General features: G+C 39.7%; 1 protein-coding gene across 1 annotated transcript; it reads left to right on the top strand.

Moving 5' to 3' along the window:
• The first annotated feature begins 1,817 nt into the window (after positions 1–1,817).
• Positions 1,818–20,120, top strand: LOC308406430 (sulfotransferase 2B1-like). The gene is made up of 6 exons (XM_080897443.1): positions 1,818–2,008; positions 8,774–8,982; positions 9,072–9,198; positions 9,313–9,407; positions 18,170–18,350; positions 18,541–20,120. Exons 1-6 carry the CDS (start codon positions 1,867–1,869, stop codon positions 18,654–18,656), a joined length of 870 nt encoding a protein of 289 aa, XP_080753569.1. The 5' UTR covers positions 1,818–1,866; the 3' UTR covers positions 18,657–20,120.
• Positions 20,121–21,006: the final 886 nt, after the last annotated feature.

The raw sequence follows: 21,006 nt of genomic DNA, 5'->3' as shown, positions 1-21,006 counted from the left end.
GTTTTATCTTCAGCTACTTTGACACAAAGGCATCTGCTGTGACGCTTACACCTGTGATAAAGTCTTGCGTGTGTCAGCTTCCTTTTTATTGATACAAAAATATGTAAATGTACTGATCTGAATTATAATATTTCTGACTGTCAAAATTTCCCAGATTTAAATCGAATCGAATTAAATCGAATCGTGGATCGAATTGATTCGGGGCCTTGTGAATCGGAATTGAATCGATTCTAGAAATCAGTGACGATACCTATGGGCAGAAATCTGTGCCATCAGAAACTGAATTTGAATAAGTTCAATTTGAATTTGAATTGCTTACAATCTGAATTGTAACTTGAATAAATGCTTTTGAAAAATGAATTTGAATTAGTCTAATTTGAAATTGAATTTATGCTTTGAAAATGATCATCACTAAAATGAAATTTAATTTTATATTTTGAAAATGAATTGATTTGCTTTGAAACTGCATTTTATCCTTTAAAAATTCAGCTCTCGAATAATTTCAGTTTCACTTCTCACCATTCAGTTTCAGTTCTACAATTCAATTTCAGTTCCAAAATTCAGTTTTTTGGAACTTACATCCACATCCACATTATATCACTTCAAACAGAGGTGATCCAGTAATGCTGCACTAATGAATTAGACTAACTATTCACTTTAGCTAAAGTTATTAAGTTAGCTAAAGAGTTGGGATGCTGTGTAAGACATAAATGAAGCTAAAATACAAAGGTTTGGGCACCGTTTTGCATGTTTCCCTACTGTAGGGGTCTCTGCAAGCATACAGAGGGGGTACTCTGAGAGGGTACAAGATGACAACTCTGGAATTCTACTAGAAACAGTCGATCATATTTGTTTGTCAAAGCTGAATTCAGGGCAAACTACGCTAAATTAGCGTTTTTAGCTAACAGCTACAATAAGCATAAAAGTTACTGCACGGCTATCATTTGTTAACATGACGCTTGTTCTTATACATGTAATACATTTATTACCAACCTGAGAGTTTATCCGCTGGTCATTCGACATGACGAATGACTTCTGAAGTCTTAATTCAGCTCAAGACGCTGTAGATTCCCGTCAGTAACACTTTCGGTCCGCTAGTAAAACGTAGTTCTATTAATCTGCGCTTGAACCGGAATCGGATGTAAATTCCAAAAAACTGAATTTTGGAACTGAAATTGAATTGTAGAACTGAAACTGAATGGTGAGAAGTGAAACTGAAATTATTCGAGAGCTGAATTTTTAAAGGATAAAATGCAGTTTCAAAGCAAATCAATTCATTTTCAAAATATAAAATTCAATTTCAATTTAGTGATGATCATTTTCAAACCATAAATTCAATTTCAAATTAGACTAATTCAAATTCAGTTTTCAAAAGCATTTATTCAAGTTACAATTCAGATTCAATCGGAGCAATTCAAATTCAAATTGAACTTATTCAAATTCAGTTTCTGATGGCACAGATTTCTGCCCATAATAGTGCCCCTGTATTGACCTGATATATATATATATATATATATATATATATATATATATTGCTGTATCGAACAAAACCTAATTGTAAATCAGGCGCCATACAGAAAATCACGTGCTGCCTTCACGTTACCCTGTAAAAGCTGGCTATTACTTTATTCGACATGATTGTGGGACAGTTAATTGCTATTAGTCTGAATAGTAATTTTGAGGTCATAAGTAACATAATAAATAACTTTGGAGATGTTTAAGGAATCAAGCACTGGGCACGAGGAAAGTAAATATTTACTGTTTGATTTGCATTTTCGCCTCCTCTGTGATTTCCCACCGTGCGTGAACGTGGCGGGGAAGTACGACGGTTACTGACAGCTACACTTTCTCTGCATACTTCGAAAAATGTCGATTTCCGAGGAGATGTACCTGCACTATCACGGACTGATTGTGCCCAAGGAAACTCACTCTTATGAGAGTTTGGAGTTTGCTCAGGGATTCAAGTTTGAAGACGACGACGTCCTGGCTGTTACCTACCCGAAGTCAGGTGAGAGCTTCTGTAAAACACTCAAGCGGCTTTTACTTCACAGAAAACTGATGACTAAACCTTTGTGATGGTAGAATTTGATGATAGACGCTGCACCTGCGCATTTATCTGTGTAAGTGGTGTCAGACAGAGCACGCAGAGTCTGCGGGTGAGGGTGAAAATAAATGAGGTTCGCGAGTGAATTGTACGCCGTTGTTGTACAATACAACAGTTGTTGTACAGTACAACAGTTGTTCTGCCAAAAAGTGATTTCCGGTATTTGCCAAAAACTGATTGCTCGTATTTAAACTGCTATAAGTGTTGGCCTATAATATGTGAAACATATGTCAAATGCATCCCTTATGGATGACATAAAGTCATCTTGAGCCACAAACAACATTAGTGTAAGAAGGTAGAAGCCGCAATCAGTTTTTGGCAGTGACTTTTACGTAACCTTTATTTATGCAGTTAAAAAAATGTCATTAACATTAAAAATGTCTTTTGTAAGAGTAAGCTGGCCAAGAGGACAACAGAAATGGCAGCAAATATTACAATAGTTCTGTAAAAATATTTTAAGTGGGGATAAACGACCAAATTGGTTATAATGTAAGTACAATAACACAGAGTTGTAAAGATACTTGAAAAACAGATAATTTTTTAATTCTATATATAACCCCTTTGTAAACCCTGTTCACCGAAGTCTGTTTACGAACATACGTAAAGATATTACACATAAAAAATACACGGAAACATTGGAAATCAGTTTTTGGCAGGCAATCACTTTTTGGCACAACACCGTCCTTGAACAGTTTGCTGCTCAACCTGAATGTTTACTATTACCAGTTTGCCTTTGAAGGCTAGAGACTGCATAAACCTATATATGTGGTTAAGTAAGCCTAGATACTGTGCACTATGCAAGAGTTATGCAAAGTTTTTCCAGTCACTCCAAAGCCGTGTGTCAACTGTTATGATATTGTGAAAAATGATGCAAATGGCTGTGGTGAACACGTACTTCAAGAAGAGGGAGGAACATAGAGGGATGTATAAAAGTGTATAAAATGTGCAGTTTGAAGGAAATGGGAGTCTGCAAGGTAGTGGCAGGTGAGAATGTAGCTAGGCAGATGAGTCGCTGAAGTTGAAGAGCAAAGAATGTTGCACAGAGTTCAGAGAGGATTTAAGATAGCTCTGGGTGGAAGGCAAGGGTTATCAGATGTCTGGGAAAACTGCGCAGAATGTATCCTCTGGATAGTTTCCAAACAACAAGTAGACTTGTTGTGAAAAGAAGAACTACAGGAAAGTATCCAAAGTGAAGAAAGACCTGAGTACTGGGAGCTTGTCATACAGCAAAGAGAGCGCTTATGAAAGGAAATGGTTTATAATGAGTTGTATGTGAGGCTGCACACTAAGAAAAGAAAATGGGGCTTGTAACAACTGGCTAGTCAAGACAAGGTAGAAAGGATGTCCAGCAGATTAGCGTGGTTAATGATAGAGATGAAATATACCAACAAGTGAAAAGAGTGTGTTGAGATGATGGAAAGCACTGCACCTGGCAGTCATGTGTGTGTATGATGTGCAGGATCTTTAATTGGAGAGCAGTTACAAACTGTGCTCACATTTACTAAGACCGATTTTCATAAGCGTTCCTGATACTAAGCACCGGTTCCCACTATTGTTTCTGTTAACCCGTTATGCAGTTATACTTGAAGACCTGGGCCCTATTTCAGGAAGCCGGTTTAGAAAACTCAGAGTGAAAAACGATACTCAGGGTTGAGTAACCCCGAACTGTCCAACTCGGAATATTCGGTTTCAGAAAGGCTGATAACAATTAGTTCAATCAACGCGGAGTTGCTTTAACCCCAAGTTAAACGCGCGCACAAGGATACATAAAGCCCTGATTAGTGGAGCACAGATTAAGCGAGTCACCATGGAGACGGAGGGAAAGAAGGCGCGGTCAATGTATTTTACAGCACTTGAGGCCGAAATTCTGATGGCAGCATATGCCGATAACATGCAAATTTTGCGGAAAAAAAGTAACACAGCCTCAGCTGCAAAAGAAAGGGAGCATGCATGGCAAAACATAGCCGACAGAGTCAATGCGTGAGTGTTAATTTAAACATTGATCTAGGGATTTCCACCCATTTAACACGTTATTTTATTATATTTTATTTTATTTTATATTTTATACATTTTATTTTGTGATGTGACGTGAGCGCAGGTGCAACCCAACAGGCCCCAAACGTTCCTGGCAGCAAGTAAAAATGAAATATAAAAATATAGTCCAAACAGGTAAGGTGTAATTGTATTATGAGCCATAGTGCTTGGTCTGTTTGTCCGATGTAAATCAATTGCAGTTAGAGGCTACATTAATTTCCCCTCTGTAAGCACTTATTGAAATTATCTGAGCACATTACAATTACATATTTGCTTACTCTGTATGCTCTAGGGCTGAACGATATATCGCATTTGCGATAATATCGCGACATGATCAAGTGCAATTTTCTAACCGCAAAGGCTGCGATTATACTGCGATTATAAGGCTGTCCAAATTACTACCATATCCCAGAATTCATAGCGCGGCCCAGCCAAACTCCAGTTTCCAGCAATGGCGGCCGCTACTAAGTTTTAAAATTACTCATACTAATCTTTCTGGGTCACAAAATAAACTTTTAACATATTTTCAGGCGAGAAAGTAGTTGTGTAAACATCAAATATCTGCTCGGTTTATCAAGATATCCCATATTTGCAAAAGTGCTTCGACGTTTTCAGAGGCGTCTGCTACCCACCAGCTCGACAGCTAGCCGGGAGCTCGAGGATTACTGATGCGGCCGAGAACGGCACAACTCCCGGCACATCATTTTCAGATCACCGCGGAGTTTCGCTGCTCGGGTTAAACGTAATATATAAGTCACTTAGACAACCTAAAAATGTTATTGTTGGGCTTTTTTCAGTGTTTTGTTTGTTCATGAGTAAATCGGTTTGGCTGAGATTAAAGTTATTAGATTAGATAAAATAAAACTTTATTAATCCCCCGGGTGGGTTCCTCCTTGGTTTTCACACAGCTGACTAAACGTCAAACAGAAAACTTATTAAACAGAAGTATGAGACAGTCGAGAATTTACACCAGTGTCTGGTTATATTTTAGATAGCAAGAAGCAGACGGCCGAGTTTATTAAACTCCACCGAGACAGCGGTGACGCTAATCAGAACTAGACCGTCCAATTTCACGCCTTTAAATTTTAAAGGCGTGTTTGTGTGTGTGTTTATACAATTGCTATTATGTTTGCACTTTATGTGTAATGTTACTGACTGCAGAGATCAGTAAGATGTGTGTATTTTTTATTTATTAGTTTTATTTATTTAATATTATTTTTTAATTGAATGACTGTCTAGTAGTTCACAGATGTCGAAAAACTGAGTGTGGTAAAGCCACTGATTTTTTTTAATGTATATTTCTGCAATCTGCACATTGTACTGACTTTCATTTTAATGTTTACACCAGGGTTCCTTGCCAGCACTTTATGCTCAGATGTTTGTAAGCTAAAAATAAACTATTGTGTATGTTCAAATATACTGTTGTGATTGAAGAAGTTAAATAAAAATGTCAGTCATCAATTCATGCATCACCTCATGTCATCATAACAGAGGTCTGTCTTCCAGGAAAGAACAGTTTAAAATTAATGTAATATAGTATTGGCCATACTATATGATGTATTGCTTGTCTTTGTTTAATAATACAGAAGACAAAGACCTTAAAAAATAATCGCATATCGCATCGCAATCGCAATATTGGGGCAAAAAATCGCAATTAGATTATTTTCCATAATCGTTCAGCCCTAGTATGCTCAAATGTGACCCGTTATAGCCAACAGAAAAAAAGCGGAGGCCCGAAAAACAGGTGGAGGTCGTCCACCACCACCACTCACAGAGGCTGAGCAGTTGGCTTCCATATTTGTGATAATGTTGGCAGCATCACATATGATCTTCACAGTGCAGAGAACACAAATTAGCATCCATTACTATAATAAATAATTTGTTAGTTTGAAATGCTACAGGGAGCTATGTACCTGTACATTAATGCTGTGGAAAGACTTCCTGTTCACATAGTCTCCTTCATTTACTGAAGGAGCAATGATTGGAATGTGAGTGCCATCTATACAGCCAATCACGCCTGGGAACCGTGAGAATAAATGTAAAATTTAAGTAGTAGTTCAAGTATCACCACATCATGAATTAAGTTTCGTTCATCCTGCTACCTGCAATTTTGTGGCATCCCTCTTTGATAAATCTTGTGGGTCTATGACCGGGGAACACCACAAACGAGTACAGGAGACGTTTCAGTGCAACTGTAACATTCCTGACTGCCCGACAGACGGTAGCCTTGGAAACGTGCTCAGCGTCACCAATATTATACAGAAAGCTCCCGTTTGCAAAAAACCGAAGTGCAATACAAATAATATGTACAGAACTGAGAGGATGTCCGCGATGTGTCACATGAGCAATATTAGTCCTGAGGATGTTATTCAAATAAATTATAGATTGTGCTGAAAAACGGTGACGTTCACACAGAAAATCATCAGGAAATGATAAAATGTCCAAACGCGCTCTAATCACTCTCTCCCGGCGGAAAGCTCTGCGGAGAATTTGGGCTTCAACATCTACTGGCTCTTCAAGGAAGGGGCATGCCATGTCTGACACTTCCTACAGTCAGGTTTCTGACAAAGAGGCGGAGAAGGTCAGGGTTAGTTGAAGTAAACCTGCTAGGGGGCAGGTTAGCTTCACGGAGTGTGTCGTCATAGTAACTCACTCAGAATCAGTGTTGGGTAAGTTACTTTAAAATAGTAACTTAGTTACATTACTAGTTACTTCTCTCAAAAGTAACTCAGTTACTTAAAGTTACTCATTACTTTCAAAGTAACTAGTTACTAGGGAAAGTAACTTTGGTTTTACTCAGAATTCTCTTGTTAATGTGTTTCTTCCATAACTTTGCCAGTCTTCTAGCTTGCTTACTTGCCACAAGTGCACTGTGCCACCTACCAATAGAAAGGAAAAGATAATGTGCACATTTCCACGAGAGAAATCCCACGCCTGGACCGTCATTGACTGCTGCCATGATTCTAGCCTACGTCACAGCGTCATGCGCGCCTTTTACATCCAACACAAAAACTGCAGTCGTGGTGCTTTCGATTGTACTCAGAACTCGGAAATTCTGCCTTCTGAATACGAAGATGTAGGTAACACCAGACTGCAGATGAGCTGCATACAGGGCTGGACTGGGACAGAAAATTGGCCCGGGCATTTTGACTAGAGACTGGCCCACCATTATAGGAAAAATCATAAAGCCTTTGAATGAAAATAAACACTGTTGTGACAGTGATGTACACTGTTTTGATGGTATATATGCATCAATCTATCAATCGTTTGTTGTAAGATTCAGATAATTATTTTTTAAAAGCTAGACATTTTAAATGGGAATAAGAAAGAAAAGTATTTCCTTGTGCCCCCCTCTCCCTGTTAATGCCCTACCTGCCCCCTTGGCCACACTTTGCTAGATCCGCCCCTGCACAGTTACCAGCTGTCAGCTACTTAGAAAAGGATCCTGGGGTTATTTGTCTCTCAGAAACAGTTCATAACTTCCCTTCAACTCATTCATGTCACCTAAAAGGTAAACCTGTTTCTCCATCACCTGTTCAGCTCTGATGCTTCAGTAAGGACATCTCCTGGTTTCATCTTCATGTTTCCCTCTCACCAGATAACCAAACTGATATCATGACCAGCAGCTTTACAGCTGTGGCTCCAGCAAACATCAGCCGATATTAGAAATTAATATTAAATAAATTCTAACAATAGCTGATCAAGCTTAAACATGCTGCTGTTGTTTAGCGCGACATCCGCTGGTTTCCTCTTTTGGCGCAAAGTGAGCGATAAACAAACAAGAGAGAAAAGCCGATCAGCTGATCATTGATCAGTTTTCATGATTGAAGTAGAAACAGGAGAGGGAGGGAGGGGGGAGAATGAGAGAAGAAGAGGCAGCTGTGCAGCGTAAAGACACAGAATAACTCCAGCTTTGTGCCTTTTTCATTGTAGCTGAATTACGGGACAAACTGTTCCTTTTCACCTCAATAAGAAACGCCTAATATTTTCTCTGAATACCAGACGGGACGGTTGGCAACTCTAATAACTTATGAACAAAATAAAGTTCAACATCAGTATCATAGCACCACCCAGCTGTATAGAAACTCCGTCATGCTAGCTAGCACGCAGTACGGAAAAAGTCAGAATAACGAAAATAAACTCCACCTAAACTTGGTTCATATCTGACCCAGAGAGACTGCAGGTCATAACTTCTTACCTGAAGTTCAGTTCACACTTGGACTGGCGGCCGCCTCGGGTCTCTTTTCCTTCTGCGTCCTCTTTCCATCCTCCACCTGCTGCCCTCCACCACTTGTTAATGTTACTGAATCTGTGGAAGCTCCATAGCCACCACACGAAGTAACGAGTAACGAGCCTATTTAAATCCCAGTAACGACTAACGCGTTCCTGATTTTGGCATAATAACTAGTTACCGTGCTCGTTACCACAATAATAACGTAGTTACTGTAACGCGTTACTTAATAACGCGTTAGTCCCAACACTGCTCAGAATTAATCTAAACTCGCTTTGTGAAACCGAAAACCCAGAGTTTTCGTTAACTCAGGGTATACTTACTCAGAGTTTGCACTAAACCGGCTTCCTGAAATAGGGCCCTGTAGCTCATACTCATTTATTTTTTTATTGCTATTTCTTCAGGTACAATCTGGATGCAGGAGATCCTCCCACTGGTGCTGAATGGGGGGGATCTGACCCCCATCCATACCATTCCTAACTGGGAGAGAGTCCCATGGCTGGAAGAGAAACAACTGGCACGGGTGGTGGATAAGCTGGCATCTCCACGGGCACTGGTCTCACATTTTCCCTACAACCTCATGCCCCCTTCCTTCTGTACCTCCAAAGCAAAGGTAATGACTCTGTGTGATATTCCCAATGTGTTCCTGATTGTGTAAGAGACTTTACACACACGTATGTTTTTGCACTCTTTCTGCTGTAGGTGATCTACGTCATGAGGAACCCAAAGGACATCATGGTGTCTTCATACTACTTCCACCAGATGGCTGGCTTCCTTGAGGATCCAGGAACCTTTGATGAGTTCATGGATAAATTTCTTGAGGGCAAAGGTCAGAGATCACATATGCACAAGAGGAGACATGCAAGAAAATCAATATTTGCAAGTTCTATCACAATAGTGGTTGGATCTGTAACTGGTCAGCCAATGTCTGCTTCATTTGCAGTGATGTTTGGAAAATGGACAGACCACATGAAGAGTTGGAGAAACAGTGAACTGGGAGACAGAATAATGTACATTACATATGAAGAAATGGCTCAGGTAAAACACTTCCAATGTTTTCACTGAAAGGAAAGTATTTCATGTGAGGTTTTTTTTTTTTCTTGACTAAACTACCAGACACAGTGTCTCATAGTGCACCGCATTGTCAGTGTGTGCGTGCACACTATGAGAGACAGGTGTAACAGAGAGCTGCCATTACCTGCACAGAATAAATATTTTAACTCACACTTTCTCTTGTTATATTTTCAATTGTCATATTCTGCATTGAAGTAAACAGAAAGTAATTGGAGGACTGTTGAAACTTTTATTCATTATCAGGTCATCAGCTGAATTACATGAGCAGCTGTTGTTAGCTGTGTGTGTATTTGTGGGTGCGGTTGTCTTGCTCAACTTCAGCCTGCACCTCGTCACTACGGCATTCGCCTACAATATACAAGTAAAGAAAGCGATCTATATCAATATACTAGAGCTGGGCGATATGAGATTTTTTCATATCACGATATGTTTTTTTCATTTCAGGCAATAACGATATCTATCACGATATAAGCCAAATAACTATATTTGTTAGATTTAAATGTGCCGTTGCTCACAAGTAAAATGTGAAATAATCAGCAGCTTGTTTTGATTTAAATATTTATTTCCCATAATAAGTTCAACAGGGTAGATGTACTAAAGGAACATGAGACTTTTTCAGATAAATAAAGGCAAATATTGCAAACTACACAAAAGGCAGCCGCTAAAGCGTTTAAGTTTCAAAATAGAACAAACGAAACAGACTACTAAATTGTCAATTCCACTTAGAAACAAAATATTAATTCTAAAAATAAATCTTAGTTTGTTTTACAGAAGAACAGACAAAATTGACTAACTTTTGTCAATATCAAATAAACTGAGAACTAAAAGGAAATTCTCAATCTCTCCTTGTTGTATAGCTTAGCTTTTCAAACAGTTTTAACAGTTACTTTAGTCTGACAAAAGCCGAATGACGAATTAGTGCTTCCAGTCAGAGATTGAGCATGCACCGCTTTATTGCATTTCCAGACTTGCTTTTGGCACAATTTACAGTGCGCGCTACTCTGTTTTTTGTCAGACTTGAAATAGCCGAAATACCTTCACACTACGGAGCTTCTATGGCTCTTCCGTTCGACAATCTCTCCGGCATTGGAACCATCATCTGTTTTCTCTTCGGTCACGCTCTCGGTTGATTTTTCTCTAGTCAGCACACTCATTTCCTCCGTTACCCGGGCGGCACGCCGGCTGGCTGCTTCCCAAAACAAATACACATGTGCGGCTTGGCACTTGTGCTGTACGTAACAAGTCACGTGACGTGACGCTGCGGCTGCGATTGGTTCGGCTCTGCGCTACTTAATTTGGATTGGCTGGTTTTTTTTGTTTTTTGTTTTTTTTAAGAGGACAAGAGCGGTGAGGCCTATCGCAATAGTTTAATTTTTCTATCGAGAAAAAGTTATTTCGCAATACATATCGTTATCGTTCTATCGCCCAGCTCTACAATATACAAATCTGTTGGTTAAATAACATGAATTTTTGCAAACATAAATCATAGTAGTCAGCTAGAACATCATAGAAAGAAATAGTTTTTTCAGCCTTTTACTCACCTCTGCTGCTTCCTGGTTGCAATGTTATGATCGGGGAAGATTGTGCCCCAGGCAGTGTTGGGAAGGTTACTTTTAAAATGTATTCCACTACAGATTACAGAATACATGCCCCAAAATGTATTTTGTAATGTATTCCGTTACGTTACTCAATGAGAGTAATGTATTCTGAATACTTTGGATTACTTAATATATTATCATGCTTTTTACAACTGTATGAATGTACTGTTGCTGTGTGATTTATTACTATTACTGAAGGTCCGTGGCTCCGAACCGTAGTAAAGGGACCTCTGGCTAATACGTCGGTTCCGAGTCGGGCTCGTAGCCGAAAAATAGAGACAGAGAGAAGCGTTGAAAGGCTGCTCCAACGGAACTTATTGTTTCGGAGGAAAACACGAACACAGTGTACACTCGAGTCTTAATAGCTTACTTACAACTGGGCTCGTCAGGCACTCTTCTTGGCTGCAGTGGTTATTATTGTTTCTGCTCTGTGAAAGCTCGTACTTTTCCACTCACATTTTTCTCCCTCCTTCGCTCACAGACACATAACAGGTATGGCAGTCCATTCTCCCTACAGCACGGACTACACTGCCATAAGGCTACATTCTTTAGGCCAATTAGCTTAGCACGAGAACAACAACAACAAAAAAGCGCTCTCTAACCCAGGAAACACACAGTCGCAGAGAGAGCGCGTCACCATGGCAACCGTAACGCTGCCGCCTGGAACAACAGAACATAGCTGTCAAACAAAACCCAAACAGTCCTGACCCGCCACAATATGAAACAGGGAAGTACCGCCGTGTAATCCATTTATTTCAACAAAGTAACTGTATTCTAAATACCACCTTTTTAAACGGTAACTGTAACGGAATACATTTACTCATATTTTGTATTTTAAATACGTAACGGCGGTACATGTATTCCGTTACTCCCCAACACTGGCCCCAGGACCCGCAAACAATTTATTTGTTCCGGGAGGAGAGTAAGGCACGAGTATAGGGTATGGGAATTTATTTATTCATTCATTCATATTTATAATAGGATTATTGTTGGTTATTATTTTAAATGTGGCCTAAGTTGGAAATGTTTGTAAATAGTGTATTTTTATAAATATTTCTGTGTTACAATGCAATTTCTTTTGTATCATCTATAGTCCTGAGTGAAACCTGCAGAATGGAATATGCTGTGAGGTTATTTAAACCCATCTATTCCATTCAGTCAAAGACTCTTTGGTTCTTATGTTGGATGTCTGCTTCCATGGCCACTCGACCAAGCTGACAACTGTGTTTTTAAAAATTGTTACTTACCTACATCTATATTGTGTTTTGAGTAGGGGTGGGACTCAATTAAAAGAAAGTTAATCTAATTAACTAGAGGTTTTGTAATTAATGAATTAATCTTGATTAATCACATTTAATCGCACAAGCAAATGTGCCTCAAAGCGCAAATGTTTTTTTTTAGTGGGCGACAGAATAAATAATAGACATGGTCATGAAAATTGTAAACTCAAGCTCTTAATTTCTGGGGGAAAAAAAAAATTAAACTGCATTTCAATTCAAAACAGAGAAGCAAAAATAATATCTCTGGCCAAAATTGGGCAGACTTTAAAATAAAATACTGTTATAAGTACATTTTCAAAATGGTATTGTCTTTCAATAATAATGATAAAAATTTCAACATAACGTGCAGTTTTTCTTCTTAAAAAAAATAAAGCAGAAATATAAAAGGTTATTTGACCAGTTTCACCTTTAAACTGTGAGTAACCTTAGCCAAAATTATTTTGTACATTCCGCTAAAACAGTGTGATCATCGACTATTTTAGTGCAAAAAATAACAAACCCATTGGACTCACAATACCTACGTACTCCATACTGTCTGTGTCTTTTAACCAGTTACTTAGACAAAGTAACTGTGCTTTTATCTGTTTTTATCTTGTAAGGTATGAAGATTCATGTGCTTTGTGCTGAGGTGTTTTTTTCTGTTCTCAAACTGCTCTCCTCTCAGGAGCTCAGTCTGCTTTTCTCCTCCTCTCCCCTCATGTATTGTGCATTTCATTGTTTTTCTTATCATCCTTTGGGAAGACAGCTCTCTGACCTGTCTTCCCAATGTGATGTTTTTGCAGTGTATATAGTTAGAAGGGGACCCATTTCACTGCAGGTAACATGTACATGAAACATTGCAAGTGACAGGTAAATGCATAACCATCATCATCATCGCTTCCAGGCCAGGCCAGACAGCTGTGGGTGGGTCTCTGCTCGACTGGACCACCACTGCAGCGGGGAGTCTGTCTCGCTGATGATGGATTCTGCTCTGTACAAACTCAGAGCCCTGTTGCACAGGGCATCCTCATCTCAATCAGAGTCTGAAGACAAAGAAGAGAGGAGGAGGCCCATTGTCTTTGCTGCCTCCTTTGTGGTGGCATCTTTACGCTATTCCTGCAGCAGGGCTTCAAGGCTGGTCCAAAACTCTTCTCGCTCTCCGCTTGCAAGATGCTTTAAATCCTTAAAGCGTGGGTCAAGCACAGTAGCTATCTTGAGCCACTGATGGTTGAGTGTAGCTACACGCTGGGATAGGTCCTTTGTGAAGGCAGTCTTAAATTTCACCATGTAGTTTGAGTCCATGGTGTGACGCAGGTGGCAGAAAGCAGGTAAAACCACGGAATATAAGACATATGGCTCACCTCCAAGAAGCTCAGTCACAAACCTGTAGTAGACAGTTCAAGAAAATAATGTCCTAAATTCTTTGTTTAATGCTACCGCATCCGGGGCAGCCGATGCGCCAGTATTGGGGAACAAGGATGCTGGTGAGAAGTGGGCTACTGGCCGAAGGAACCGAAACATCATCACACCGAAAGTGGAAATACAAATTTGAAATCATTGCCAGAACTACTGAACTGCAAAATCGACATCAGAGCTTTATCCAAATTATGACTCACAGGATCAGGGCAGACGGTCGTCAAACCATCACTCAACGATGACCAGATGGCACTCTACTACTCGGGTGGAGAAAAACGAAAAGCAGGAGTTGGCTTCATGGTTGCCCGTCGCACAGTCAAGAGTGTTGTCTCATTCCAGCCAATCTTCAATCGCCTTGTAGTGCTCACCATCAACGGTAGCATCAAAACCCACCTCATTACCATCTACACACCAACCGAGACAATTTCTATAACCAACTACAACACACGTTGGATTCAATCGGACTGGGTGGGAGAGCACGGGGTCGGGTCATTTTGGACATGGTGTAATGAACAACAACGGTTTGCGCCTCTTGTCCTTCGCCAACACCAACAACTTCATCATCGGAAAAACACCCAATTTTAACATCCAAAGAAACATCAACTCACATGGCAAAATCCAACAGGTGATGACTCAGCGATGTTGGATTACATCCTGATTGACTCCTGTTTCCGTGATAAATCTTCTACTACAAAGAGCCAAATGCAAATCGCACCCATTGGCAAAGCCCAACTGGAAATGCCTGTCAGATCCCGCTTACAAGGCAGAATTTCAAATAGCATTATCCAGCCATTTTGCTGCATTGGTGCCATCCGAAGATGTCAACGTCAAAGAGCAACAAGTTTTGGACGTCATCATGGAAAGCGCCAAAGACCTGTGCCATCCCACACGCTGCCGAACACAGCCGTAGATATCCGACGAATGTCTCGATATGGTAGATGAAGCGAAATATGTGAAGCTGGTCGACTTTAAACGATATCGTCAGCTCAACAAGGACGTCTGACGCCGATTGAAGGAAGAACGCGAGGCTTACTGGAACCAAGTAGTGGCTGACTTGGAGGAAGTGGCCTCAAAGCATGAGTGCCACACCATTTATCGAATGCTCTGATGCCTGAGTAGAAAAACCAAATCAACAAATGACAACATCTGAAAGGCTGATGGCACCTTTGTATGATCATCAACTGAGCGGTTACAGTGCTGGACGGAGCCACAAGGACCACCAGCAGAGCCGCCACCCATCGAAGCACCAGAGACCCCGATGGTCCGATGATGAGTCAACCCTGGCAAAGGTGAAGACAGCCATCGGGACTTTGAAAAATGGAAAAGCGCTTGGTGTGGATGCAATTACAGCGGAATCGATCAAGGCTGGCGGTGATGTTCTTCTCCAACAAGTGCACCTTCTTCCGCAAAAAAATGTGGCGCACAGAGACGATTCCAAGAACATGGGAGAAGGCCATCATTATCCCAATCTTCAAGAAAGGCAACAACCGAGAATGCCAAAACGAATGCGGCATCAGTCTGCTCTTGATCAGTGGAAAAGTCTTCATGAAAGTAATTCAATCATGCCTGCAGAAACATCGCGAACAAACGAACCGCAAAGAGCAAGCCGGCTTCAGATCTCACCGCGGGTCCTGTGACCAGATGTTCAGTATTTGCCAGGTGAGGAGCAAATTTTATGTGGGAAACGGACGGTCATCATCTTTATTGACTTTCAGCCTACATTCGACTGCATCGATTGGGCAACACTTTGGATGACACTGGAGACTGAGCACATCCCACCGAAAGTAATTAAGCTCCTACAGGAAAATTAGAACGGATCATTGAGCCAAATTCGCATCCGAAACAAGCAGTCGACTGAATTCGCCATCCGCACAGGAGTCACCTTACTGCTGCTCTTCAACATCATGGTTTACACCATCATTTGACCGTGTAGTAACATCCTGTGTGAGTGGCTCTTTCTGTTGCTCCAGTCTTGTTTGCTCCTGGTGTAGTTCCTCCATATTAGCAGGGGTGTCTGTAATGCATCTCATTTTGCTTCCCTTTCAATATCATAAGGCTGTTCAATTTTACTTGAAATAGTCTTTCGGCACAGCAGTTGAAAGTTGGATCACCTGATGCTAACTGTAGCACATTTTCTAACCCCCTATCTTCTACCACTGATAGTAGTCTACAGTCCAGAGCAATCCTTTTATGCGAGAGTTGGTAAGTTTGTCCAATATTGGCTTACTAATTTTGGTTCTGGGGCCAGTCATTTCATCAAATTTGGACTGTTCATATGTTTTATTGTCACTGCCAGTGCTAGGTTCTGTGCCTCCTGCAACATGTTTTGAATTTGGATGGTATCGTAAGGTTGAGGTGCTTCGGTGGTACGGAAACTCCTTTTTGGACAGCTTGCACAAAACCATGCTTTTATCAAGGCTTCTGTCAGGTAGTCTTTTGAAATGAAATTTGCCTCCGATCAGTCCTAACAATGCGCGTTCTTCTTCTCCCTTTTTGTACATCTGATGTGTGCATTAGTGTAGTTGGTATTCCAGGAAATTGTGCATTGACAAAAGTTCCCCTTTGCTTGAAATGCAAAGTGTGATTAAATGCGTTATTTTTTATTTAAATTATATTAATAAATTATTTTACATGTTTAAATTCCCATCCCTAGTTTTGAGACACAATTTCCCACATATTTTGATGCTCCACCTAAAGGCCCGAGTGCACCAATGTTCCCTCTAAGCTGCGCACATGCACAATTGCGCACTGCTGGCACGGTCTCTGCGCACAGAAAATCTGTGTTGTGCACAAAAAAAAATCTAACCTGAATTGAAATTAAAATTAAAACTTTAACAATTCTGTTTTGCAGTGTTAGTCAGTGAGTGATTGGCTGCTCCTGTATGGGATTAGAACGATGCCACCATATTCCATAGTCCAGCCAATAATGCCATTTACATTCGCAGCTAATCAATGTGGTTGACAGGCTATGACAGCGTCCTTATGTGCCGACACCGGTGTTTTAGCTAGCAAAGCGGCGTGGCTTATGTGGAGTGAAGCCACATTAATGACAACGTGTACAACCATTGGAGATGTGAGCAGGACAGACGAAACAATTGACGGAAAAAGTGTGGACTTTATACCAGTTTTTAAATTGTGTTGATAGGCCACCTAAAACCAGAGTTATGATAAAAAGATATGCAATGTTTGGTTTTCTTCCTGAATACTATCGTTGTTTATATTTACTGCGGGAAGAAACGGTAAAAACTGTGTTTTATAAGGAAAACGCTCGAAAGCCTGTGAGCAAAAACAAAACCAAAAAACCCCCCACCCTTTCCTATTGGTCGAAAAATATACCATGTTGACCAATCAAAAATGATATGGCAACATGGCATTTATTGTTTAGGAAGGGGGGAAGTTTTAGGAGTGACCGCAGTGTTTTGCCAGGTGAGTGATTTGCGACGTTTAGCACAAATCTTGTGTAGTTAGCGTGTTGTCTTGTATAGTTAGTGTGTAGTGTAGTCAATAGTTTTGTTGTGTGTGTCAGAACAATGAGGCGACTACTGAATGTTACAGGTGTTACAGGAGTGATACATCTCCTGTTGTCAGGCAGGTATCAGGCTGTTGTTCTCCTTTATCTCATAGTGGACAGAAATAATTTTTTGGAGTGACACAAATAATTTGTGTGGCATCAAATTTGATGCAGAACAGCTGATTGTTCTGTAAATAGTTTGAAATATTTATTTTTAAAAATGCCTTGGCTACATTTTTAGGTAAACAGCTGCAAAAAACTCCGTTGTTTGCAAAACTCAGTTACTTTTTTGAAGAAGTAACTATATAATTAATTGCCCAACATTGGTCATTATATACTGTATTTTGCAAACAGAGAATTACAGGACTCTCTCCCAGACCACAGACTCATACTCATAATTCAAGTCAGAGCTTTATTTAAAAAAGAAAGAAAGTTATGTTTTCAAAATTGGAGTTAGAGTTATTTTCACTTCCAATAGTGTTAACATACTAAACAGGTCATGAACAAGATTTTTTTTTTTTTTCAAATTTTCATTGTCAGTGTGCTGAAGCAGTTAATTAAAAGTAGTCTAACATAAATGCTTTAATTTGATTATTTTAATAAACCATGTAACTTGGATGGATTCGATGTTGGCGTGACCACAGTGCACACTTCTAATGTTGCTCACAGTGGTCCAAGGGACCGCGCAGGGAGTTTGTGTGTTCGCTCAGACACATGAAAAATTAGAGGGAACATTGGAGTGCACCCTCCACATTTGTCACTTTGAGCAAAACAAACCCAGACTTATGTCTTGCCAAAACTTGAAATTGTGACTTAAACTATTCAAACCCCTGACCTTTCAAAGTTTGCTCATGAAATGACTTTAGAATAAGTTTTCAATAAAAGCCAAATTTAAAAAAACACTGACTGTTTCACATTATATAACGAGCGTGTTTCTTCCAGGACCTGCCTGCGGCTCTCAGGCGTATTTCTGATTTCCTGGGCTGCAATCTGACTGAAGAAGTAATTCAGAAGGTAGCAGAGCATTGTTCTTTCAAGAGCATGCAGAACAACAACATGTCCAACTTCAGTCTGATCCCCAAGGTGTACATGGACCATGACAAATCTCCTTTCCTAAGAAAAGGTGAGTTTCCATATCCCATTATGACACATCTGACTGGGTTGAAAAATTAGTGATATTGAACACAACACACCAACTTGGACGCGTTTGTTATCAAAGATGTCTTTTCAGAGTTTCTTCCATGGTCAATTTCTGTTCTCATCAGGTGTTTTTATGTTTATGTGACTCTTTGCATGCGTGTTTTTGTTGTCAGGCAATGCTGGAGACTGGAAAAACCACTTCAGCTCAGAGCAACTGACCCGATTCACCTCTGTGATTTCCAAAGAGCTGGAAGGTGAGAGCTTCTCTCTGCCATGGAGCTTGGATTGACCACCATCTGAAATAGTGAGATGGAGAGATCAGGAGTGGTAAAGACAAAATCGAGACCTATATCGCGAGTAATGCTATATTTCTTATAGGAGGCACATCTAGTATACATAGAGCTGCCCCAAAAAAACAAAAGAGTGCATCGACCAGCACAACAAATTTTGGATCCTTCGCTCTGATTTAGCGGTGAGTGCAGCGCATGCCGTTGTGAAAGGGCCTTTATGCTCCGCAGTGTGACTCACAGGTCCCAGGTCAGCCCTGACTTTGTGTTAGGTAATACTAAAGTAATAATGGGATTTCTGGTATATCACAGCTTTATCCTTTCAACAGCTACCGGAAGTTAAGGGACCTAGCTTATAATGAATATTCATATGGAAATCCTCCAGCTTCAAACTATATTACCCTTCCAGGACCTGCAGCTCAGCAAAGCACCCCTTCGACAGCCCAACCCATCTGTCTCTGATTGGATTGTTAAATTTGTGATTGACCTGACATTGACCAATCAGCTGAAAGGAAGAAGAATTTGGTCAAAATTTTTAAGTTTAATATATAGTTTTTTGCTTTGCATCTGTAACCAGACCTTAAAAAACAAATTTGTAATGTGTAAATATTTTTTTACAAATACAAATCTCTTTTACATTGACACAAATTCTCTTCCATAGATGCACAAACATAAAATTTTCAGATATTTGGTTTACAGGTTACAAAACTCAGTTCACAACTATGCTGTCTGATTTACAAAATATTCGTACTTGTAAAATATTTATAATAAATATTTTAAAATATTTATAACCACAATTTGAGCCCATAAACTAGTGCCATGAACTAGCGGTAAAAAACTAAATTGCCGCAAAATGACGTCACTTCCGGTTTCGAACAGGTCATGACGGACATGCGATAGTTCGCGCTGATGGATGTAGGAAGTGTTACAAACAGCTGATCGGATTGGCAAAGCGTGTTTCTGTAATATTATGTTTTTGTTGCTACAAGTGCTTTTTATGAAGTTTTTGCAAAGCTATATGTAGAAGGAAACTGTGACCTAGGGCAAGCTGATGGAATAAGATGTAAGTACAACTCCTCCGGTTTCATATGCAAAAAAAATTATTGCGCTAGCTTACGTGGTTGCAGTGCTACCGGGATTTAAAAATAGTTATGTAAAACGGAGCGTGCCCGCTCCGACCGGCTTTAAAGGGTTAATATATATTGTTTTTTAGTGTGTAATACTTATTGCATGTTAACCTTGTATATGATTAACTTTTGCCATCTAGGACCTCCATATTCTGGATCTGCATGTATTTGACATTTAACTGGTACAATTTTTAAAGTTACTGAGCATAGCACATTCACGGCACAGTCCACATGTTTCTGCTAATACAAAGTTATGATACTGCAATCTTAATTAACATGGATGTAATGTTGTATTTAATTTGTTGTTGAGAATTTTAACAAGAAGATCAATAAAGTCATTAACAGTAACTTGTTGTCTTATTTACTTCTTTTATAGTTTTGATGAAATAGTAGTCAAATTTTAAATGCTAAACATCATATTGTTCTCCGGACGTATGATAGACACACAGGCTTGTTTTTATTTCAGCTGTAGCTGTAATAACAAGAATGATGGATGAATCTTTGAAAAGACACATTTCTGTTGGATTTTGTAAAAATAAGGCCTACAAATAAAGCTCCATTCCCCTATATCTGTAACGGGGTTGCTTTTTTTCTCTCATAATGAATCAAGCTACTTTAGCCACTCTGCATTCCTCTAATCTGATTTTCAAGCCTGTACATTATGTGTACATAGTGACTCAATGTGCTCTAATCACCACTTATATATTACAGAGCTGGAGCTTTTAGTCAGCAGGCGAGCTCACACAAGTTGATCCTTCTGGGATGTTGCAATGGTAGACTGAAAAAAAAGCTAGGATACTAGATATAAAAATGCTTTGCTAACTTTATGGAGCAAGTCAAAGCTTGAAAATGCCTTGCCTTTTTATGTTTTGGAGAAAAGTTATTTGCAAGCATATTCAACTTAAAATGCAACAGCTATGCAGATTTGAAGCTGCTAGCATATACAGGTGTGCTTACAGCAACATTTTATGATGAACTGTATCTTGGAGACAAATGCAAACACATTCCTACATGTCAGACCACAGGGGTTGGAAGCCCACACAGGACATTGGGTAGACTAAAGCAATTGTCTGTCTTAAATGAACCATATCCAACAAATGTTGCACCAAATCAGCCGTGGGCTTTCAGTAATAGTAATAAATCACACAGCAACAGTACATTCATGCAGTTGTAAAAAGCATGATAATATATTAAGTAATCCAAAGTATTCAGAATACGTTACTCT

The sequence above is a fragment of the Rhamphochromis sp. 'chilingali' genome (assembly GCF_963969265.1).
Source record: "Rhamphochromis sp. 'chilingali' genome assembly, chromosome: 11".
NCBI classification, from domain to species: Eukaryota; Metazoa; Chordata; class Actinopteri; order Cichliformes; family Cichlidae; genus Rhamphochromis; species Rhamphochromis sp. 'chilingali'.
Note: the sequence above shows the minus strand (reverse complement) of the source record. Positions and strands in the feature narration are given on the sequence as shown.